The following is a 22480-nucleotide window of genomic DNA, read 5'->3' as shown; positions in this document are numbered from 1 at the left end:
AGTGTGACGACCGCGTGTGGAACGTGACCTCCCGCGGCTTCCCACGGTGGGTGGGGCAGCTCTGCTCAAGAAGCGAGCACTCGCTCTGCACTCCGATACACATCTCCTGCCGCCCTCTGCCCTCTGCACTCTCTCTACATACACCTCTTGTCTCCCTTCACACACATACCGCCGTACCTGCGACGCTCTTCACCCGCCCTGCCCGTGTACGCGCCAGCACAGAACAATGAAGGTCTTCGGCTTCTTCTCGCGGAAGCCACAGCAGGCTGCAGAGACCGTCCCCCTCCCGCCCTCGCCCTCTGCATCCACCGCCAATCTATCGCCCTCCGCCAAGGCCCGCAAGAACGTCCAGCTCCGCACGCCCTCCCCCTCCGTCGACTCAGCCACCGCCGCCGCCGCCGCTCAGCCGCGCTCGACCTCCCCAGCGACCAAGCTCGCCCGCTTATCCGTCGACGACCCGACCCGCAACGCCTCGCCCACCCGGCGCGGCTCCATCACCGCGCTCACCGCGATCGTGCCCACCCCCGTCTTCGTGCCGCCCGAGCCGACCGTGCCCTCGCTCACCGCGCACATCGGGTCCATCCCGCCGAAGATCCTGCACGCGTACGTGCTCGCGCGCATCCCCGGGCAGTCGGAGGAGGCGCTGCCCGCGCTCGCGGCGTTCTTTGCGGAGCTCGCGCCGCCGCCGAAGATGCACTGCGTGCGCTGCCACAAGGACTTTGTGGAGGTCGAGAATGATGACAGGAGCTGTCTGGTGCCTCACGACGACGAGAGCGCGGAGGTCGAGCGCGTGGGCGCGGCGAAGCGGGCGGGACGCACCCCTGGGGCTGTCGGCGCGACGTTTGAGACTCTTTGGGGGTGCTGCGGTAAGATCGTGGAAGGCGACGGTGACCAGGGCCCGCCGGACGGGTGGTGCTACGAAGGAAAGCATACGGTGCGTGCTCTCTGTGTTCTCACATACATCATCGGCGTTAGTGAACGTCGCGCCCGCGTTACTAGACGGATGTGAAGCGTGCTCGCTTCCGCGCCGACTCGACCCCACAGCAAGACAAGCTGGTGTCGTGCCTGCGTAAGAATTGCCATGGCATCCGCTCTCAATTACCTCGCGGGGCGCGTACGACGCGGAAGCGGCCGCGCAGCACGAATTACAAGGAGGCTACCACTGATGAAGATGAGGACGCGAGCGAGGGCGGTTCAGACAGCGGCATGGACGAGATCACCGGAAAGACGCCCGCGAGCGCGCGCAAGGGGCGCGGACCAGGCAAAGGCAAGGCGAAAGCCACCGTTGAGGACGCGCAGCAGATGGACGTTGATGAGGAGCCCGCGGCCGAGAGTGCGAGCGTTGCGGGCAGCGCGAGCGGCACACCGCGCGGACGCGGCCGCCCGCCGAAATCGAAAGCGGGTCCGGCGAGCGTGGCGAAGCGCCGCGTGCGTCTGACAGAGTCGAAGGTCGTCCCGGGGACGGATGGGGAGGACGACGACGCGGCGTCGGTGAAGTCTGCGCCGACAGGCCCGACTCCGAAGCGGCGCGGGCGCCCTCCGAAGAGCAAGCCCGTCATCTCGGACTCGGACCGCGACATGGAGGTGGACGGGGCGCCGCAGAGCACGCCTGCACAGAAGGAGAGGGCGGCGCCGGGGAGCGGGAGCACGAGCGGGAAGCCGAAGACGCGCTCGTTGAGCCGGACACGTCCAGGCGATGCGAGCGACGTGGGCGCGAGCCCGAAGCCTAAGTCGCGTGTGCGGAAACCCAAGGACGGCGCGGCGGTGGAGGGCGAGGAGAAGCCCAAGAAGCGGAGGAAGGTCGATACGTGATGACCTGGTCCTGGCGCGGAGGGCCGCGCGGTTTGGTCGCAGTGGTTACCCGATTGTCAGTTGAGCCTCGTGCAGCCGGGGCAGCGGCGGGCGAGCAGTGTCGACGATGGTGAGCCTCTCCATTGACTGATTTATGAAACACGTCTGACCGACGATGATGACCTGCAGATACATCCCCGCCCCCGCTTCTTGCCCTCACGTACAATTATTTGTATCTGCCCCGGTGTCCTGCAGGGTCGGACGGCGGCGTATAAGTTATGGCAGACCGCTCGTGGACTCTTGGTCTAATCCTACCATACCTCACATTCATTCTTACTCGATATCCCAGCCTGTTTTTACTTACGACTCTCGAATCAGCATCACATTGCTCGTATCCCTTGCTCGTCAGAGCAAGGATCTCCACCCTCACAGGAGGGACTCAAAAGTGTGCGCTACGTCATTTCTCACCTAAGGTACTCTAACTTTCGACCCCGGCGAAGGCAAGATCGACGAGCAAGGAACCGCGCCAGCAGGCGCCCTTCGAGTTTTCTATGTTCGAGTACGACGCGCACATCGAGTTTTGCTTGAGTTGACGTTCTACGACTGGCGCAGCGACCCCAGCGGCGGTGCCGCTTACCGCAGCTACCCGCGTACTACCCGCGCGCCGTACGTTACTTTCCGACCGCGTGCCCGAAATTGCTTGCTTCTGTGGGCGTGTTTGCATTGTCCAGAGCCAATCGATGGCAGCACCCTTGATTTGATCCGTGCAGTGGACGAGTGCTGCAGCACGGGCCCGCTGCGAGACAAAGCCGCCTTGTCTCTGCGCCTCTGCGCCTCTTAAGCTTAACTTTCCCCGTCGTCCTTGGGTCTCTCCTGCACCTCTCCATCCTCCTTTCGCAGCTTCACAACAAGTAGCCAGCTCCTGTCCCTATATTGCTGTACTCCCGTGCGCGGATTGCTTGTGTGTATACGTACCAGGTAGCGCGACTGTCGCAGCCGAGACCCCCGTACGCGATATTTCTGACGCCACCGCTTCCGTGCCCTAGACGTAACCCGAAACTCAAACCCTCTATAAAATCAATGTCGACCGACGAGCCAGGCCCCAAACCAAGCCAGACGTTCACCGTCACCACCGCGCCCCCCGCCCCCGCCTCCGCCCCCATCGCGAGTGGCACAACTGCCGTGCCGTGGCCGCCCGCGGACGAGCACCTCTGGCTGACCTTCCCCCCATTCCCGCAGGCGCCCCCGGGCGTGACCCTCATCCCATTCAGCGCGTTCAAGCCCGCGGGCGTGCTCCAGGCGGCGGACGGCGAGCAGGAGCGCGACGCGCTGGGGATCCCGACCGTCGGCCTGCGCGTGCACCACGACCTGACCGCGATGGAGAAGCGCAAGCGCAAGAAGACGCGCACGGACGCGAGCGGCGCGGTGCGCCGCGTGCTCTGGTTTGAGGACTGGGCGGACGGCGAGGAGCTGCGGAGGAGCGCGGGCGTCGTCGACCCGTGCGTGTTCTTGACTTACGGGCTGTGGCGCGTCCCACTCACGTTTGTATAGGTCTCTGCCGCGCATTGACCGCCTGCACCAGGCGGCGTACGACTTCAAACATGGACGGCCTCTGGCCTCGAACCAAGAAATTAACCAGCTGTGGGACCGAGTATGTACCCGCAGTACCTCTGCGCCACCGCTGTCACTGACGCCTTTATATATAGTGGCGCCTGTACATCGGGCTCATCAGTGGAATGCAGCCCCCCGCGACGCGCAAGAAGAACTCTGCGATGCGCGACGCCTTCGCTGCTATGGCGGAAGCCCCAGGGGACGACGATGACGATGACGACGAAGAGATGCCGGCCACCCGCCCCCCGAAGGAAGCGAGCGTCCTCGTCTCCAACGACGAGGACGCCCCTCGCCCTCCTCTTCCGCCCAGCCAGCCAAGGCCTGGGGTGACGGAGGAGCAGAAGCAGCAGCGCCGCGAGTACTACCGCGAGGTGCGGGACCAGAAGATGGACCGCTTCCTAAACGACCCCGAGAAAGCAGTCAAGATCTTCCTCTCGGGCTACTACCGCGACCGCGGCCTCAGCTTGTACGTATCCCATCCCCACATCCCGATACTCCTGGTCGTGCACATACTGACTTGGGGCGCGCTCCGGCAGCTCGGAAAAGTCCTGCAGGGACGGCCCGATCCTACTCGCCTTCTTCCTTAACTTCCTCCTGCGCAACCGTGTGTTCCCCGAGGCGGACAAGAAGCTGCGCAAGGCGGTCGCCGCCGCCGAGCTCGCGCAGAAGGAGCTCCCGCACTCCTTTATCATCAGCCGCGGGATCCCCGACGCCTTCAGCCGCGGCTGCGAGCACCTCTTCGGCACCATGGTCGACCACAGCGGCTGGAAGACGGCCGCGGGCGAGGACGCTGACGCTGACGCAGAGAGTGGGGACGACGGCGCCCCGGGGGCGAAGCGCCAGAAGACGGACACGCCCGCTGAGGCTGCGGTCCTTCAGGAGGCCCTGGGCCCCGCCGATATTGAGGTAGTCACGGCCGACACGATGCGCGAGATGGAGGAGGCCGCAAAGGAAGCTGGGATCGACGCCCCCGCGTGGGGCGCGCCCGATGCTGCTGCCGCCGCCGATCCCGCAGCTGAGGGACAGACGTGGGGCGACGCGAACGCGGCTTGGGGCGCACCCGACGAGCCGCTGGTGTGGGACACGACCCCGAAGGCGAACTCGCTGCACGAGTATCTGGGTGCGACCGCGCTCCCGCTCACGCATACGACGGGCATCGTCGAACGCTCGACGCGCCGCGTCAAGGCTGTCATCCCGCCCCGCGCACAGCAAAAGAAGAGCGCGAAGAAGGGCGCGAACGGACAGGTTCCTGAAGGACCTACTCCTGAGGGGGTCGAGCGCGACCTCGAGGCGCGCCTTGCGCAGGTCGTGCTCGCGCCGTGGGAGGAGTGGGACGCGTATGACAAGGCGGACGTCACGAAGCCCGCCATCCTCGTGCAGTCGCGCGGACCCGTCGTCCGGGAGCTGGATGGAGAACCTGAGCCTGCTCCGACCGCGGAGGGCGCACCCCCGCCGCACAATCCGTTCAAGAAGGAGATCACGCTCCTCGCCGACCCGGCTGTGGCAGAGACGCTGTGGGTGGGTACGGGCGTGCAGGCGACGTGGGTGCAGCTCGCGCGTACGGACCCGAGCGTGCACGTCCAGGTGGGTGGGCTTGGAGAGCCCGTCGCGCCGACGAAGTTCTGGTATATGGAACAAGTGCTCGCGGTGCTGCCGACCTTCCACACGGAGATGGTCCCGCTGCCGACGACGCAGGATGTGTTTGGCGAAGAGGCTTGAGAGTTGCTGTGCCGGGATCGGTGAGATGCTCTTCTCGATTGAATGGTTGGAAGTCATCATCTATGCTCTGTAACTCAATGTACCATAGTGTTGCATATATTGCTCGAATCACAGTGACTCTTGGATCCTCAGATACCTAACGTGAAAGTAAATGTGAGTCTGAAATGCAAATTGAACGGGGCGCTGTCTGAGCGTACAGCGTCTTCGATGATGGTTGTTTAGGATAAATCTGCACGCCACAGGGAGAGCTCAACCACGCCAGATGATCGGAGAGCACGCCGATAAAACATACACCGCACAAGATATTTACAAACACTACGCGCCGATAGTAGGCTCAATCTCTCCAAGGAGCATCGTCGCGTCCTTGCTACCCGTCACAACTGCAATGCATGAGGATCGATTCGAAGAGTGAGGTCAAAACAAGGGACGTACCAATGGGCTCCTTGGGATGGAAGTCGACTGCAGTCACTGTGCCCTTGTGACCGGGCAGCTGCAGGAAGGCAGTTAGCATCTCTGTGCACAGTAGTGCGAAACGCGCGCGTACCTTGTACAGCACCTTCCCGCTCTCAACCTCCCATATACAAACGGTGCGGTCGGCACCGCCCACACCGACTCGCCGCCCGTCGTCGTCTTTGCTCCAGGCCCCGCGCAAAAGCGTGTGCTCGAAGCCGGCAGGCGCGCCCATCAAAACACGGTGTATCCGGTTCGGCGAAGGCGAGAATGGCCGCACATCGTGGATGATTGTCTGCGAGGAAAAGGACGGGGAGAGGAGGAAGTTGCCGTTTGGCGAGAGGGAGAGGGATGTGGGGGTGTCGGTGTGGCCCATGAGCGTGTATACTTCCTCGTTCTTGCGGAAGTCGAGCACCTAAATTCCGGGTCAAATTTGGCTTTCGGAAGACGAGAAATCAGGACGTACGTGAATCTCATTGTCCAGTGCACCAGCATATATACTCGAGCCATCCGCGCTCCAGCATACGGACGTAACTGGACAGCCCAACTCAAATACGCTCACAGGTGTTTTCGGTCCCTCGTCGCCTCCCTCCCAGACTCGCACGGTACCGTCATCAGCGCCGGTCACGACAAGCTCGACGCCAGCCCCTCCTGCGAGAGTCCTATCGAGGGAATTAATAATTCCGCGGTGCGCGTGGAGTTTACGCACACGCTGGCCAGTCGTGAGGTCCGTAACGCTGAGCGTGTGGTCGGCGGAGACCGTATATAGAACCTGGGAGGCGAGCGACCATTGGAGGTCAAGAATGGGGGCTTTGTGGAGGTTGGCGATCAGGCCGTAGTTCGTGTTCGGAGAGTAGGTGCGCCATAGTGCTATTGAGCAAGACGCATCAGCCTGGGAGCTTTCTGAAGGGTAGCTGGGCAACTCACAGACGCTTCTGTCTGCTGAACATGCAGCGATATTTTGGCCAGTAGGATCGAACCTACAGCTCATGATTTCTGCCTGTAAGGAAGCCGTGAGCGTGTGCATACCGTGGTCATATTATGAACATACACCATGCGAGCCTGAGAGGCTAATAATGGGAGCCTCTAAACTGCTGGTGCGCTTGATAGTGCGTATGAGGCCTTGCTCCCTCTCGTTGTTTCCGGAAGAGATGGCAATTTGGGTATTGGGAGCGGGAGACCCAGAGCGAGCGCGCTTTATGAGTGCGCCACCGGGCGGGGGAGACGCGCCGCGTTTTGACATGTTGAAGAACGAGCAGAAGGGCAGCGACGATGAGCGCGGGTACGAGGAGAGTGAGCAAACAAGCAAACGCGACTCGCGAGCAGACGCGCGCGCTGGAACGCGTAGGCGCCGAGCAGCCACAGCGGAGTGCGAAGGTACGAACTCCGCGCTAAATGATGCCGAGGGGCGCTTGCCTGACAAAATCTGAGATGCGAATGATCGGTGACGATACTTGTCCTGTGCTACGGACAGCTGTGAGATGCCCTCCACACGACGACCAACCTGCTCACAAGAACTGCTGTATGTTCACAGCTTGGCCAGGTCTCTTGCGCGAGGGTATATCTCTGCCGTTGATTTCCGTCTAAAGGCCTATGTCCTCGGGGATTTCTTGGGTGCGTCTTCTGCTTCCGGGCGACAGCTTCTCGGGGCCCTGCTTCCGCGCTCCTATCCCATGGCTCTCCGTCAAAGTTAGCAACCTAAACGGACAGCGTACGTCTTACTGCACCCACGCCGACCACGGTGCCCTGTGCTCCGTCTTTCGCTCTCTTTCCCCCTCATCTCCATGTCGCGAGCTCCCTCGGACAACAGGACTACTTCAGCCCGCACCTCCGTGCTCTCTCGCTATGCCGCGAAGCTCAGCAGGCAACGTCTCGCTCACGTCTCGCTCGCCAATATCCTTGCTGGTCACACTTGCTCTCCCATAGGCCTGGCTGATTTTGAGGCGTACCTCGCCTTCAAGGAGCACTCACTGGAGAACCTGCACTTCGCTGTCTGGTACCAAAGCTACCGAAAACGCTATCTCGCCCTTTCCTCTGCCCCTCAGTCTCGTCCCCACTACCACTGCAAGAGCGACTCCTTCCAATTTCCGCTCCCAACCCCAGCACGGACAACACAACGTTTATCGGAGTGCAGGCGACAGTCTGACACAGCAGCGTCCTGCTCCAACCCCTCCCCCACCGACTCCGTTTTCCCCGACGACTTTGCGTCTCCTGTACGCCGTGGCTTTCCCGGACCCCCGCTTTCCTTAACCTCACCCGCGCCCTCCGGCCTTCCCGCCTTTCCTTACACGTCTCCCTCCGACCCTTCGCACGATGCTTCGCCTATGAGATCATTGCGGCTCGAATGCGCGCATGCGACGGCGACATTCCTCACCCCCAGTTCCCCAGAAGAGCTTATGCTCGATGCCGAGGTGCGAGAAGCCGTTATACGCGAGTTGACATGGAGCATCCACCCCGACGTCTTCGTCTCCGTGTACGAGAGCGTCGTCGAGGCACTCGAATCGTTCAGCCTCCCACGCTTTCTGGAGCACGCCTCGACGAACATCAATTCCCCCAAGCAGATCTTCTGGTACTCCGTCGGCATCGTCGACATGCTTCTCGCAACAACACTAGCCGTTCTGTTCATCGTGCTCCTGCCGAGCGGGATGACCGAGGCGTCGCGGCGGGCTTGGCGCCTCATTACCGTACCACTCTTCTCTCTGGGCAGCATGCAGGCGTATTCCGCGTGGAGAGGGTAAGCACCGTGCGCCTAACTCCCACCGCTCAGGCTAAGCGTCATATATTCCAGGTTCTGCAGTGAAGTATGGGGTCGAGGCAACACGCAGTTACGTACCTGGGAACTCGAAGCGAGTGGACACGAGACCACGGCATCCTCACCGTGGTCGTCGCTCGCCTCCACGAGCGCCCCCGCTTCCCCCGTCCGGGAGAACAAGATCGTCCTCTCAAGCGTATACGAAGTCGAGCGCGAGGGACGTTCCTACCAGGACTCTCCTTCCACCTCAGCCCCGACATCACCGCAGTCGCAAACGTTCACGCCCGATGCACATGACGACATAACGGCGATCCCGGACCTCGATGATACCCACTCTTTGCACGGGAGGCTCGGACGCAAGATACACCACCTCGGGAAAGACGCAGACGACGAGCCGCTATCTGGCCATCCCTACGTCACGTCTGTGGACGTGAGACTCTCGCAGGCCGGGTCTGGCGAGTCCGACGCAGAACCAGCGCTGCCCTTGGATCCCTGGGGCTGGGAAGGCTCCTCACGCGGCGGGACTGGGGACGTGCGGAAAGGCTGGGAGCGCGATGCGAAGGGGAGCCGACGGGCGAGTGCGAGGGAGGAGTTTAGGCGGCCGCCTGTGTTTGGGCCCGAGCGACCCGTGCTGGACCCGCACATCCGTGCGGTGCACAAGGCGGTCATGCGGGATATGTTGGTTGCGGGTTTCGTGTGCACGGTGGTACGTGTTCTTGGATGACCGTCTTGTGTAGGGGGATTGCTGATGTGTGTTGCTGGGCAGGTGTTCACTGTGATCATACTCGCGGTACCGAGCGTTCAGGGCTCTTGACAGAAATCTGTTGGTCGGAAGGACTTGTATTCATGGTCGGACTTGTTGTAACACGGGACACTGTAGCATAGATGTGCCAACATCATAATCATTGCTGCTCCATGATTCGCTCGGATCGTCTGAAAAATTAAGTTTTCTACTCAAGCACTGAGGTGCAAACGAAGTCGGTAGGCAGTTACTATTAGGCATAGCGGTCCAAACACCATGAACAGCGCAAAAAGAATATCGACATGACGAACCCGAGGTTCATGTATGCTGAAAAATTCGCATTGTGACATTGAGGTGAGGGCAGTACACGGAATCCCCTAGTAAAAGGCGAGGGGATTGTTTCGTTGTACCACCCTCTGTCACTGGTAGCTTGGGCTGATGGGAACGTTCGGTAATCAAAGTTGTGCCTTTAGCTCAGCTTGCAGGTTGTACGCGCCGGGAAACACCGCAGTTATTTTGCTCCTCTTCTCACCAGGGAAGCGACAAGATGTCGGAAGGATCGCTTGCGACAACTGGGATTGGTGCATCCCACTGTGCAGTAATTTTGAACCAGCGTGCTCGAATCTTTACACGCGTAAAGCAGTGAACGAACCTTTAGCCTCATTGATGCAACTAGCTTCTAAGTAGTCTTGTGAGCTATAGAGGTGTTTGTTTACCGTAATAAATGAGGTTATCCATGGCATCACTGAGGTCAGGGCCACAGGCTGTCGATGCATCATGGAGACTCTGGGACCCGTCGATCGAGTATGTTTCCGCGAGCACTTGTGCAGCGCGTCTTGGTTAAGGTTAGCAATATAGGAACGCGCCAGGATCATGTGATCGCGACAATTTGGGCGAATCGATTTTGTCGAGTCAAGCCCTTTTCTCCACTTCTCCTCATCGTACCTCTCCTCTTGCAGCTTCTCGTCCTCATCCTGACTGTGCGTCGGTAAAAATTCCCCTCTATACTCCATGGCTTCCGAAGGCAAAGGGGTTCTGGTCAAGGCGGACCCCATCGCAAACACTTTCCGGGAAGAGATCATGTCTGCACTGGCCGCAGCCCCGCGCCCACCCAAGCTCGTCGGCATCCTCGCCACCGCAGCGGCCCCAAGCAGGTTCTACGCCGAGTTCACGAAGAAGCAGTGCGATGCGCTTGGCGTCGAGTTCGTCCTGCGCACGGTGGGCACGGCGGCAGACGAGACGTTAGCCCCTGGGGAGGGCGTCGAGGAGGCGATCATCGAGGCGAATGAGGACGACGGCGTAGACGGCATCATGGTATGTTCGCTACGCGTGGAACTGGTTGGGGCTGTATGGTGTATTTACGTTTGTGTATGTTCGTGTATGCTAGGTCTACTATCCCATTTTCGGCGTGCAACAAGTACGTCTGTGTGCCTCGGCTGTATGAGCATGCAACTAAAAGCGAGAACGTGTCTGGGTGTAGGATCACTACTTGCAGCAGGTCTAGCCGCCTCGCTATCGTCAAGGGTCTCAGTTCTCTGACAGGATTGCCATGTGCAGATCGTCTCTCCGTACAAGGATGTCGAGGGACTGAACTTCAAATTTCATTACAATCTCTACCACAAGTACGCCATAGCTTCCTCAAATACCGGTCATCCCAGAAGAATACTCACCGATTCCTTACGCGCCCCCAGCATCCGCTTCCTAGACCCGAAGACGCTCACTTCTTCTCTGCCTGCCTCCGATGCACCGCCCGCGGTAAACGACGAGCCCCCAGCAGGCCTCGTCAAATCCATCCTGCCGTGCACTCCCCTTGCGGTCGTCAAAAGTCTGGAACACATCAGGGTGTACAACACTCTCTTGCCGTACGGCGACCGCGCATACGGGAAGACTATCACTGTCATCAACAGGTACACACTCACTCTTGTTTCCTATGCGCATTTGAGCTGAACATACGCGCAGGTCAGAGGTCGTTGGCCGCCCGCTTGCCGCGCTTCTTGCCAATGACGGCGCGCGCGTATTCTCCGTGGACATCGACTCCATCCAGGTGCGCGTCCCCGCCGCAACTCCGTAGCATTCGCTGACCACCCGCATACACCCCGCAGGAATACACAAAGCGCCCCCGCCAGAGCGCCGAGCAGCGCAAATACCACCCGCGGCACGTCGTGCACCCTTGCACGCTCTCCCTCGAAGAGTGCCTCGCGCTCTCCGACGTCGTCGTCTCCGCCGTGCCGAGCGCGGCGTACAAGGTCAAGACGGCCGCGCTCAAGGACGGCTGTGTCTGCCTCAACGTCGCTGCGGACAAGAACTTCGAGACGGACGTCCGCGAGAAGGTGCGATCTTGCATTCGTTTCTGCTGTGAGCGGGCGCGGGCTGACGGTGTTTGGCGGCGCGGCAGGCTTCCCTGTATTTGCCTACGATCGGCAAGGTGACGATCATGATGCTGCTGAGGAACCTGTGAGCGTGTTTGCTGTCTGCGTATGCACCGGCTTGCACTGACGCGTCGTCCGACACTCAGGCTGCGCCTGCAGCAGTATCGTCAGATCGTGAACGAGCCCTCGTCGTAAAAGAAGTCACCGCTTTGGATGGGGTGATAGTAGAAGATCAAAACGGCACAGCGATAGAAGCCATGTTGGACCGGATGTTTTGTAGCGAACCACCCGCCCGCCACGGCCAGCTGTAATCCAATGGATTACCTTGTGGCAATGTGCAGACCATAGATGATGAACTGAAGGATACGTGCAGAGCTTTGCCTGCGATCACGATCCGGACATAACGGCGGCAACAACCCAAACATTGAAGAGTGCGGAAAGTGCATCCGGGACATCACGCCTGAGTACGCCCCCGCGCTCGCTCGTATTCGTGTCGTATGCCTATTTGCCATCGGGAGTAGGCCGCAGCCAAACAATCTTGAATCCCGAGATGGCTGACGGGAACAACGGAAAGCAATGGAAGGGCCATGTGACGGCCAAGGGCTACTTTCTAAGCACCTCCTGCAGCGCTCGGTCCGATGCTAAATGGGGCTCGCTAGGGCGCTGTACTGCGGCGCCGGGGGACGCGCTGTTCCGCCGCAGGAGTCCGGAGTCACCACCACTGAGAGATGCGCATGAGAAGCTTGCGGGGGCGTAGGTGGCTCACCAGTGGCGATATGTATATCACTATATGCAACCAGCTTAGAGGAGTTCGCAAGCGGCGACACTGCGAAGGTCGGCGACATGGGTGTGCGCTAGCGCTCGCTATAAGCGTGTAATCCAATAGTGCGCAGTCGTCCAGTACAAAGCCGACGAATCCGGTTCAGGTGCCTCAGAGTCATACACTACGTCGTAATGACGAGCCTATCGGAGCCAGTCTCAGCGGTGCGACATACATGCTGACCGGAGACGGTGCTTACCTGTTATTTCGCACCTTCCTGTCGGTCGATGTAAAGTATTTGTGGTGGGATATATTACTACTACTACTATCTCGCGCTCAGCCGTTCCGCGGCCCCTTGGAAGCTATGTGAGAGATGAGATGTACTATTACTGTTGTCGCTGCTACGAGGCCCCGTCTATTAGTCCGCATAGATATCGAAGGAGGAAAGAGGGAGGAAGAGCGGGGTCAGAGACGCGATTCCACCTCGCTGACTGTGATGGGCGGTATCGCGACGCCGCCACGCGAGGGGGTCGCGTATCCAGAACGGGGGAAATTGGGCGTCGTCGGGGTGCCGACGCCGGACGGCTCCTCGTCCACCATGAAGCGCACGCGGTAGCGGTGGAACTGGACATATCATGGAAGGTGAGCCCACGATCGCGGAGGGAACGAGGCCGCGGCGCTGGGGTGAAACGCGGGCAAGACTTACTGCTGGGAGTTTGGGGATGAGGACAAGAACCAGCGCAGTGAGGTTGACTGCGAACAGCCATGGGTCGTAATTCGTGAAGTGTGTTGATGCAAGGAACCTAGCGCGGCGCAGCAACGCCATGACAAAAAGACGGACAGGTGTCAGTTAATATTTGACGGAGGGCGCCCCATGGTTTGGTGGCGCAATTTTGGATGGTGGGCACACGCACAGAGTTATGGGCATAATGAGCAGCCATTTCTTCGCGGGGGTGTACTGCGCGCCTTCGTCGATTTGTTCCCACATCGTAAGGTTGTCGTATACGCCCCCGTGGAGGTCCGAGTGGAAGGGGATTCCCGTGACATAATGGAACATCAGATAGGATAGCTGGAAGAAAGTGGCGCGTGAGCATAAGATTGTGCGCGGCCGCATAGCCGACGAGTCAATAGGTCACGTACGCCGAGGTAAAGCAAGTTCACGAGTGTCCAGCTAATCTCTTGCCGCATCCCGGGGATGGTGTCGATGACCACCTTCCCCGTCAAGATGAGAACAAGATGAATCAGCCATGCACCTGTGTGGCGTACATCCGGTCAGCTATCGTTCAATTGCCAGCATGCAATACATGTAGAGGCGCATAGGTTGTACACCGAGGGGGGCTGCGGGGGATAATGCGAGGGGGGACAGAGGTGAAACATACCTTTACGGTTCACCCACTCCGCGTTCAAGTTGTCATACACGCCTTGGTCCAGAGCTTCCTCCTGGGACTCCTCACCAACCTTCTCGATCTTGACAATGCTGCTGCTACGGTCACGGCCAGTGCGGACTGAAAGGCCGGGACTGGCGGACTTCGGGCTGAGTGTAGACGACGACGTCCTGGTAGCGGCCATGCTGTTGATTCACGCGTTCACGACACAGTAAGTACGCCGCGAAGAGGAAGATGCGGATGAAGAAAAGCTGCGAGGGGAAACGGCGGACGAGGAAAAAAAGAGGGAGATGGCGCGATGGGAGGAGGGACGGTGTGTCGTCGTGGCCTTTCTCTTGAAGAGTGCCGGAACTCATAGGCGCCCATAACGTGTGCGCCAAGCAGGGGAAGCGCTTGTTTCCTTTTCCGTACCAAAGTGACATGCATGTGCTTCCCATGCGAGGCGCCGACGCAGGCGCGTTCACGCTCTCTCCTCCGTCCTACCAACTACCCCCGCTCTCTGTCCGCCGCTCTTGCTTTCCTTCGTCGACGTTGCTCTGTTACTGGCTTTGTCTTTGAGTTCTGAGTTCGGATAATGCTTTTGCAATGGTGTACTCTTGAACCCTCTGAGAAGGGTGGCTTGGCTGCGATCCGCTTCTCGTCCCCAGTCCGCGTACAATCCATTCGCATCTTCCCTTTGGGCGCGAAACCCTTCGCACAATGTCCGGATACTGTCAGGTGAGTCACTTCATCCAAATTTCCTGTACCTGTGGCTGATATGGACCTACTAGCCGGACGGAACCTGAAGCCTTCTTCCTGGATGTGTACTTCAACGCACAACCCATTACCACCCCAGATGCGAAGGAGAGGCCTAAACATTCAAACGCGCTTGTTCCGACCTCTATTGCTTATGCGGGTGGCCAGAGAGACTTTGCCGTGGATATGGGCTCTGAAGTCGGTACGATGGGTTAAATCTGCGGGCATATACTCACGCGTCTCTTTAGCATGCAACACGTCTCATGATAGTCAAGGGCGAGTTTGAGGCTGTTTCGCTGGCAATATACGGAGAAGTTGTGACGGAGGCTTTGGCGACCCCCTCTACATACGCGCCACGACCTCTCCCTTCGATCACTCCAGCCGGGCTACCCCCGGCTCTTGACCCTGCGAACACTCGCGACCCGACGCAGCTGGCTCGCCAGCTTTTGAAGCTGATACCTAACGCCCCTGACTTGGAGCTTGTTATACGTCTCATCTTCTGCCTGAAGCCTTCTAACGAGGACTGGGACTTGCCGGACTTTCCGTATCTACACCCCGACTTGGATGACTTAGATGCGGATGCTGAATTGGAGAAAGTCGTTAAACTAACGACGCGTCCTGTCCCGGACGACATATCTTCTGAGCACGTGGCCCGCTTTACCGAGAAGGTCGCACAGTGCGTCAATCCAAAGGTAAATCTTGATGTGCATGGTGTTGACTTAGGCTCATTATCGGCTCTCGCAGGACAAGGATCTCAACCAGGCGTATCACGTAGCCAGCATTCTCTATAACGCTGCCTCCCAACATCCTAGCTTGGCGCAGAAGCTCCTGGTCCGTTTGTATCTCCCTTATAACCCGTCTTGACTGAACACAATAACAGGACGCGATTGAACTTGAGAAAGTCTTTGACTCGTCAACCATCGACGACGAGACTACCATGCTTAGGTTGTTGCACGCAGCTTCAAACGTGGACATCGCGAGAAAACTGGGCGCTTCATGGTTTCGCGATCTACTCACTCCGTTCACAAGCGAACTCAACGCGGACCGAGATATGCGTACCAACGCCAAGCGGCTTCTTGCAAGGACACAGGGTTGGACCGTACTTGAAGACGCATTCTCCAACACACAAGGCGATTACATCGCCGCAGCTGACATGCTCAAGGACATCGCGGTGGAAGAGCAGTCGTTCGGTATATGGCTCGAGTCAGCAATCGCACATGGGAATGTTGCATCAAGCCTCGCGGAGAACCCTGTGTTATCTGTAGCCCTACCGCGACTGTTCTCGCACCGGCCAACAGACGCATCTCCCTCCCAAGACGAGTTCGTGGCGTTTGTGAGGGCATATATTGGCGTGGCCTGTGTTCTCGCGGTATATGCATGGTCGGACAGCCTACCCGATGAACGTTGCCGGGCACGGGTACTAGGCATACTGCGTTTGTGGCAGGGAGTAGATGGGTACCGAGAGGTAGGATCGGCCATCATGTCCACCAATAATCTGCTAACAGCCGGACACTCAGATCGTCAATCACTTGCTCCTGCTGCGGCAGATGACATTCCGTTTGGAGTGCATGACCGACCTCGACCTCCCCACTCAATCCGGCATCGACGCGGAACACATCCTCGTAGACCTGGCCAAGACTCCTGCAGCTATCCTCCGACCCAACTTCCTCAAATGCATCCTCAACATCGGGACTGCCACGTTGTTCATCACAGACGAAGAACGGTCCTCCATGCGTCAGGCTGCCTTCGTTGTGGATGACGGGTTCGGAGGTGCGGTGGATGAGTTAATGGGTCCAGTCGACCGTCCGCCAACGTTCGGTAGCCTGCGGACAATCCGAGTGGCGTTGGCCATGATGAACCGAGAGCTGGACGAGGACGACGAGGCACACGTACTCGACGATTTCTGGGAAGAAGCAAAGTGCAGCCTCACGACCTGTCTGAGCGACCTGCTCGCTCCTGTCGTCGAGGAGATCAGGAACCAATTCTCCCTGAGCCAGCGGCCACCTCCCCACATGGGCCAAGACGTCGTCGCACAGCTGTTCTGGGCAGCCGACGACATCCTGCGAACATTCCTCCGACTGGTATCCACCCATCCCCTCCCCTCTCGCATGCTCCGTGCGCTGGCAACCAACGTAGCGGACGTCTTCGCGTGCACGGACGCGGCCGACATGCGTTACTCACAGTCCGGCCAACCATCGCTCGCTGCTCAAGAGACGAGACAGTCCTGTATTGATCTCATCCGTGCCCTCGGTAGCCAGCCCCCCGTCGCTTCAGGAGCAAAACCCGGTGCCCAGATCGTTCTCCGCGACCTGCTAGAACACGGTCTTCACAGCAACGGCCTCGACCCGACACACCACCTCCTGCAAGTCTTCTGCCTCATCGACTTCCTTCTGCCCTCCGAAGACTGCGCAGACGGTCAGCGCTCACTCTGGGTGCAGACCGTCTTCCCCACCGTCCTCAAGGAGCTGTGGACGTTCTGCCACGCGCTCGACACGGAGAACAAGGTGCACTTCATCCGCCGACTGTCCGCGCTCGACCAGGAGGTGATTGGGGTCGGGGAGTGGCTGCTCCTCGAGGAAGTCAAGGACGTCTCGCGTGCGGTCCAGACACTCCAGGACGGCGACCTGTCTGACCCGAAGCGGCGCATCGTCCAGAACCAGATCTCGCTCTTCTTCCGGTTCTTCTCAGACCTCCTCCAGAGCTCGTCGGGACGGTGGTGTGTCGATAGCCTCGCCGCCACGGAAGAGGCGCCACACCTGCTCGCCTCGGCGCTCTATACGATGTTCGACCTCCACTTGGTACCCCCATATCTTGGCGAGGTTCTGGACACCCTGGCAGCGGGGTACGATGTCTTCGACAACGAACTGCGCTGGGCGATGGTCATCGGGTTGTGGCGATCACTGCAAACCCCCGACGTATCCTCCAGCCGACTCGAGGGGCGTATAGGCAGCTCCGTGAAGGTGGTCGCGACCATCACACCATCCTACCTGGAGCCGTTAAAACTCACCGCCGAGGTCGGATGGCTCGTACAACGCCTGTCACAATACTCCGACACCGTGGACGAGAACGTCGCCCAGTCCGTGGTTTCGCTCTTCGAATGGCTCTCTCAATCCGCAGTGTCTATTCCGAAGATGGCCGACCTCCATACCATCGCATCCGACCAGTTTGGAACGTTCCGGGACCGCCTCAAGGACGCGCTTTCCGGCGAATGGAAGGAACGCCTCGACGCCGCCTGCTGTCAACTCGTACCTGGAGCGGCCAACGTCGCCCCGCAAGACCCGACCGGCCTCCCCGAAAGTGCCGACCTCTCGATCCACGACATCGAAGAGCTCCTCCGGCAAACCATTCCCGTGCCCTCAACGCCCCCGCGGCGGCCGCTAAACCAAGACGTGCTCGGGCTCGTGACGGTCTCGCCCGCCGCGCTCCTGCGCTCGCCCGCCGTGACGGGCCTGACGAAGACGTACCTGAACAACGACTTCCGGCAGCTGCGCCAGTCGTCCGCGCGCGCGAACACAAGCAGACTCCCGAGTATGCATGTGGACGTAGGTGTCGCGCTGGCCGCCTGACCACGTGCGCGCGCACATACTGATTACTTCTCTTTTTTTTTCCCCCGCGTGCGCTGCACAGGAGTTCGAGAGCGCGAGCTCGCCTACATTAGACCCCCTTGTCGTCCCTGTACCCACGCAGGCAGCAATGCAATTCGCGCCCGAGCCCTTTTCACAGCTCGGGCCCGCTTTCAGCCCACTATGAAGACGGACGGTGCGGAGCATGATCTACAATTATGGCGGCGGCAACGTACGCGCGGTGAAGGTACAATACACGAGAGGCAACGTCCGATCCGGCCTGGGGAAAGACATACTATAGACTACCGTCGGTGCTCAAGACACGTGTGGCACTCGTCGGCGGACGTGCGACGGATGGAGGCTTGGATACCTCGGGATGAGGTCGTCGCGCGCGCGGAAGTACGTGTCCATCTCTGACGCGTCGAATTCGGACAGCTGCCGTGCGGGCGACGACGGCGCGCTCTCCTCGAACGGCGGGGAGCGCTCAGGTGGCTTCGCAGGCTTCTTGCCAAGTCGGTGGATGCGCTTGCGACGCGCGCGAACGGGCTGACGGTCAGCGCTGGACGCAGGTCCCGAGGAATTTGTCTCGCGCGGCGGAACACTACGGACAGTGAAGTGCTCGAGCGTGCGCGTGTATGGCGAGAGGGTATGGTTGGAGTGGCTGAGCGTTGACAGCTGTGAGATGGAGTTGTTGATTGACGGGCGGAGGACGATCTTTGGGTCGTGGTCCTGCATGTGCTGGTCGTACGAGCTCGAGGAGAACGCGTCGTCGAGGTTGGACGACGCCGTAGAGAGACGCCGCGGGCGCGTGATGCGCACGTTCGGGTCTTCCTCTGGTGGCGGTGGGGTGGGGACGGAGTGGGTCATGTCGCTGGATCGTGAGGGTTGCGTATGTATGCTTGATGTACTAGTTGGGCGGTGTATAGGAGAGTGGGCGAGCGAGGGTACTGGTGGGATAGACAAGGGCGAGCGACGGAGAGGGCTAGATGAGCTCTCCGCATAAGATGGATACGAATATCGCGGCGTAGGCACGGACTCATAGTACGGTGTCAAACCCGCGAAGTAGGGATTGTAGAGAGAACTGGCTCGTGAGGGGGGGCGTGTGGACTGCATAGATCCTGCGCGAGAGGGAAGAGGTCTGCGCGACGCGGAAGGTGTTGGGTGGGCTTCTCCATCGGGCGATGCGACGTGGATCTGCGACTGGGTATGATAGACTCGTGGGCGTGTGATCGTACCCCCACCCACAGCGGGCACGGTCTCGTATTCGCCGATATCTCCCGCCTCTGATATGGAAGGCCCGAGGTTCGTCTCGGACATAAAGTCTTCCCATGTGCTTGGATCGAAAGAACCCGTCTCATCGAGCATGTCGTCGATCTCACTCGACTCTTCGGCCAAATCCGCGAGACCCTTGTTCTGCGCGAAAAGGTTCCGGAAGCCGCCGAAAGTGCTCTTCGCAGGTAGACCTTCCGGGCGCAGGCCATAGGTCGGATCGTAATTCTCTATGTCCGGAAACGAGGTAGGGCCGTCGTGGTGATGGTGATGATGCTCGTGCTGGCTGGTGGCCTGAGGAGGTATTCGCGAGGATGGAGACGAGGCCACAGACATAGCCGCACGCATGCCCATGCTCGACGCTGATTGTATAGAGGACGATCGGGGGCGCATGAACGGCGCGGCAGAGGAAGCGCGGCGGATAAGGCTCGGCGCAACCCCGACCGGAGGCATTCGTGGGATGCGGTAGGCAGGCTCGCCGGGGGACGACGCCACGCTACGGGTGCGCGACGGGACCGCGACGGGAGCGGCGGGCTTCTGCAGATAGGGTGCCTCAACCTTGGCCTTGACCCACTGCTGGCTGAGGCGGTGGATGATGCCAGGCAAGTCCTCGCGAAACATCTGACGGAGCTGACCCTCAATCTCCCGCTGGATGAATTTCTGAATGACGGCAATGGAGTCGAATGTGCTGTTGATGTCCACGTTCTGAAGCGGGTCCGTCTTGAACACGAGCGTGATGCCCTTTTGGCGCGACACGACGAGTACGACATACGCGTTTAGCTTGAAGTGCGAGAGCCGGAGGAGCATGGGAACAACCAGCGGCTGCTTCGCCGCTAGCATGCCGCGCGAGCCGCCCATAAGGTGTATGTCGGGCTGCTTGTGGTTCAACGGGTTCGCCTGTGCGCGCTTGAGCATTAGCACACGCGCGACCAGTCGTCCATAAGTAGGCACGCACCTGGACCTTCGTCCTTAAGACGATGTGCGCGTCGCCAGTGTATGTGAGGCGGAATATCCCGCGGAACTGGTCCACGGTGAGCTCACCGATATCCCGTATCTCGAGCTCTGGGGGCTGCTCGGGCAGAGTCGCTCAAAACTCAGTGTGGGTGAAGAGATTTATGAGAGTGTACGCACTTGGGTGCCCATCTCCAGCTCGACGACCTCTATCCTATCCGCTATGACGGGTGGTTTGTTGCCCTTGTTGAGGGCAGACTCGAGCATCTGGATGGCGTCCGCGTGGAACTGGTCGGAGAAGCGAGGCCATTTGAATGTGAATGACATCGCAACGGCCGGGTGTGTTCAGTCTTGGGCATAAGGTGAGACGCGCAGCGTTTTTTCAGTACACAAGCAGATTGAAGTATAGGTTTGACGTGAGAGATGAGGAGGTCTGTTCCAGCAAATTATTTTAGATGGTAGCGGGAGTTAGAGGAGCGGAGAGGGATGAGACCGGAGGGAGGTGGCGGACATGGTGGAGGCGAGGCGGAGGAGAGCTCGATCGAGCCCAGGCTTGCGAAACTGCACGGCGCACAGAAATGACAAAATGGCTCCGGCACGGTCCGGCCTTTCCGCTCGCTGCCACTTCGGGATCTGCAGTGCTCCTGCCGGGCCAACAGCTCCCCCATGCATGCCGCGTATATCTTGAGTCGAGAAGAGGACCGCTCGACCCAGCGGTCACGAAACGCAGCGTTCGTGCCAGGCGATACGAACAGCGGAACAACTTCTCTACTGATTTGTTTGGCGCTCACCTTCAACTCTACCGCGACGCGCGCTTGTTTCATGGCGATGGCATTGGAGAGCATAGGAGGGGGTACGCATGAGTCGGTGCAGAGAGCACAAACGACAGATGGGGGAAAGGAAGAGAGGCGATCGAAGAAAACATAGGAGACGGGCGACTTATGTAGGACTCGGAAAGGAACATTCGGACGGTGCGGAAGTTGAAAGACTGACAGCTAATGTCCTAGAGGTCCCGCTGGATTCGGGCACTACTCGCCTCTGAATGTGGCGTTGGAGGTGGTGGGCATGATACGGAAGAGCCTTTTGGAAACAGAAGTGCCTCCATGTCCTGAGCGGGCGTTGAATTTATGGGAGCGTCCGCCGGCGTCGGGCGCTTTTCCCGATGGCCTCACATGCATATGTTTTCCACTAATGCAGCAAACCCGCCAACTAGTACCAAGTATGGAGGAGGCAAGCCGCGCATTAACGCAGACTCTTCATCACATTCATGGACTAACAGGGGAAGTTCGCCGTATTTTATCGACTCGATGGTTAGAAGATACGAGAATCTGATGCCTCAGATAATATGCTTCAGTCCCAGCGGGTCCGGGGCTGCCTGACACCGCAACAAGCAGTGTGAAGGTGAGTATACCTCTGACATCTTTATCCCGAAAATTTGGAGCCGTTTACACCACGCTAGCCGCTTTGGCTCACTACGGACGCCGAACTTCGCCTTGACTCAGGAAGAGCTAGGTGCCAGCCCTCTAAGTGATAAGATGACGAATCATACAATCAAAACACACCGCTCAAGGCAAAACGCTGAGAAAGCACGCCGCTCAATCGAACAACATACCGATCGCGAGACAGCACACCGCTCAAGAGGTGCTAACGCCGCACCCTGTAGACACGCGTCCTTTGGTGTGTCACTTCGTATGTACAGCGAGACAGGTTCAGCGCCTCCTATGTCTTCATGGAACGAATAAAAAGGAGTGAGAATTGAGCTGAAGGTCAGAATAACACCCTCCAGCACCCACGCTCCTCACAACCTACTCACACAATGTCTCTCCCCATCCGCAAGATTGGCGACGCTGATGTCACCGCGCTCGGCTTCGGTGCCATGGGTATTGCTGTTGTAGATACGGTCTTACGAAATGAGAATGAGCTGAGATAGAATCCTTCGTCGACGAGTCCTCGAGTCGAATGGGCGATAGGGCCGCTGAAGAGGTAGCGTGTATAGTAGCGCGTAGCTTACTATGCTTACTTCAACCTGTAAACAGAGCTAATCTTGTCCACTTAGAACGGCGTTAGATCACACTTAGACGCTGAGAGCGCGGGTACGTTGGATGGTAAAAAGGCTGAATTACGAGGCTCCCAGAGCCTGTCCTTATATACATCTCGAGATACAAGCACTAGAGGCTTCTACACAAGTTGAGAGATCAGACAGAAAGGTCACAGAAAGGTCGAACAAGAAGGAGAAAGGACGAGAGGGATGAAGGAATCAAATAGAACGTACTCGAAACAAGTCGAAGTGACCGTACATATCGAGACTAAGCTAACCTAGTGTCTATCGTAACGTAATCCACAACATACGCCCCCAGTCTCGATACGTACCTGCTCCAATCAG

The 22480-nt window shown here is 59.1% G+C and overlaps 8 protein-coding genes across 8 annotated transcripts; 5 read left to right on the top strand and 3 right to left on the bottom strand.

The window, feature by feature from the left end:
- Positions 1-226: 226 nt before the first annotated feature.
- Positions 227-2163, top strand: TRAVEDRAFT_69730 (uncharacterized protein; the record flags this gene model as incomplete). Its single annotated transcript, XM_008037171.1, has 3 exons — positions 227-934; positions 1000-1921; positions 1981-2163. The coding sequence occupies 2 exons, from the start codon at positions 227-229 to the stop codon at positions 1810-1812; spliced, it is 1521 nt and encodes a 506-aa protein (XP_008035362.1). The 3' UTR covers positions 1813-1921; positions 1981-2163.
- A 735-nt stretch (positions 2164-2898) lies between these two features.
- Positions 2899-5249, top strand: TRAVEDRAFT_143041 (uncharacterized protein). The gene is made up of 4 exons (XM_008037170.1): positions 2899-3290; positions 3343-3442; positions 3498-3868; positions 3939-5249. The coding sequence occupies exons 1-4, from the start codon at positions 3169-3171 to the stop codon at positions 5119-5121; spliced, it is 1776 nt and encodes a 591-aa protein (XP_008035361.1). The 5' UTR covers positions 2899-3168; the 3' UTR covers positions 5122-5249.
- An 89-nt stretch (positions 5250-5338) lies between these two features.
- On the bottom strand, positions 5339-6814 carry TRAVEDRAFT_162460 (WD40 repeat-like protein; the record flags this gene model as incomplete). Its single annotated transcript, XM_008037169.1, has 6 exons — positions 5339-5501; positions 5554-5611; positions 5666-5986; positions 6038-6441; positions 6499-6571; positions 6623-6814. The coding sequence occupies 6 exons, from the start codon at positions 6812-6814 to the stop codon at positions 5437-5439; spliced, it is 1113 nt and encodes a 370-aa protein (XP_008035360.1). The 3' UTR covers positions 5339-5436.
- A 228-nt stretch (positions 6815-7042) lies between these two features.
- On the top strand, positions 7043-9235 carry TRAVEDRAFT_143036 (uncharacterized protein). Its single transcript, XM_008037168.1, has 3 exons — positions 7043-8305; positions 8360-9029; positions 9090-9235. The coding sequence occupies exons 1-3, from the start codon at positions 7356-7358 to the stop codon at positions 9135-9137; spliced, it is 1668 nt and encodes a 555-aa protein (XP_008035359.1). The 5' UTR covers positions 7043-7355; the 3' UTR covers positions 9138-9235.
- An 841-nt stretch (positions 9236-10076) lies between these two features.
- TRAVEDRAFT_116331 (NAD-P-binding protein) lies at positions 10077-11523 on the top strand (the record flags this gene model as incomplete). The annotated part of the gene is made up of 8 exons (XM_008037167.1): positions 10077-10379; positions 10453-10482; positions 10546-10563; positions 10623-10687; positions 10757-10972; positions 11025-11109; positions 11168-11395; positions 11461-11523. The coding sequence occupies 8 exons, from the start codon at positions 10077-10079 to the stop codon at positions 11521-11523; spliced, it is 1008 nt and encodes a 335-aa protein (XP_008035358.1).
- A 1136-nt stretch (positions 11524-12659) lies between these two features.
- TRAVEDRAFT_117014 (Orm1 type endoplasmic reticulum protein) lies at positions 12660-13763 on the bottom strand (the record flags this gene model as incomplete). The annotated part of the gene is made up of 5 exons (XM_008037166.1): positions 12660-12818; positions 12901-12997; positions 13109-13263; positions 13356-13447; positions 13574-13763. 5 exons carry the CDS (start codon positions 13761-13763, stop codon positions 12660-12662), a joined length of 693 nt encoding a protein of 230 aa, XP_008035357.1.
- Positions 13764-14153: 390 nt separating this feature from the next.
- TRAVEDRAFT_117295 (uncharacterized protein) lies at positions 14154-17880 on the top strand (the record flags this gene model as incomplete). Its single annotated transcript, XM_008037165.1, has 6 exons — positions 14154-14296; positions 14350-14512; positions 14563-15006; positions 15065-15145; positions 15195-15779; positions 15832-17880. 6 exons carry the CDS (start codon positions 14154-14156, stop codon positions 17878-17880), a joined length of 3465 nt encoding a protein of 1154 aa, XP_008035356.1.
- A 312-nt stretch (positions 17881-18192) lies between these two features.
- TRAVEDRAFT_34861 (uncharacterized protein) lies at positions 18193-20424 on the bottom strand (the record flags this gene model as incomplete). Its single annotated transcript, XM_008036706.1, has 3 exons — positions 18193-20043; positions 20102-20215; positions 20278-20424. The coding sequence occupies 3 exons, from the start codon at positions 20422-20424 to the stop codon at positions 18193-18195; spliced, it is 2112 nt and encodes a 703-aa protein (XP_008034897.1).
- Between the last annotated feature and the right edge of the window lie 2056 nt (positions 20425-22480).

Source organism: Trametes versicolor, assembly GCF_000271585.1.
Source record: "Trametes versicolor FP-101664 SS1 unplaced genomic scaffold TRAVEscaffold_3, whole genome shotgun sequence".
Classification (NCBI taxonomy): Eukaryota; Fungi; Basidiomycota; class Agaricomycetes; order Polyporales; family Polyporaceae; genus Trametes; species Trametes versicolor.
Note: the sequence above shows the minus strand (reverse complement) of the source record. Positions and strands in the feature narration are given on the sequence as shown.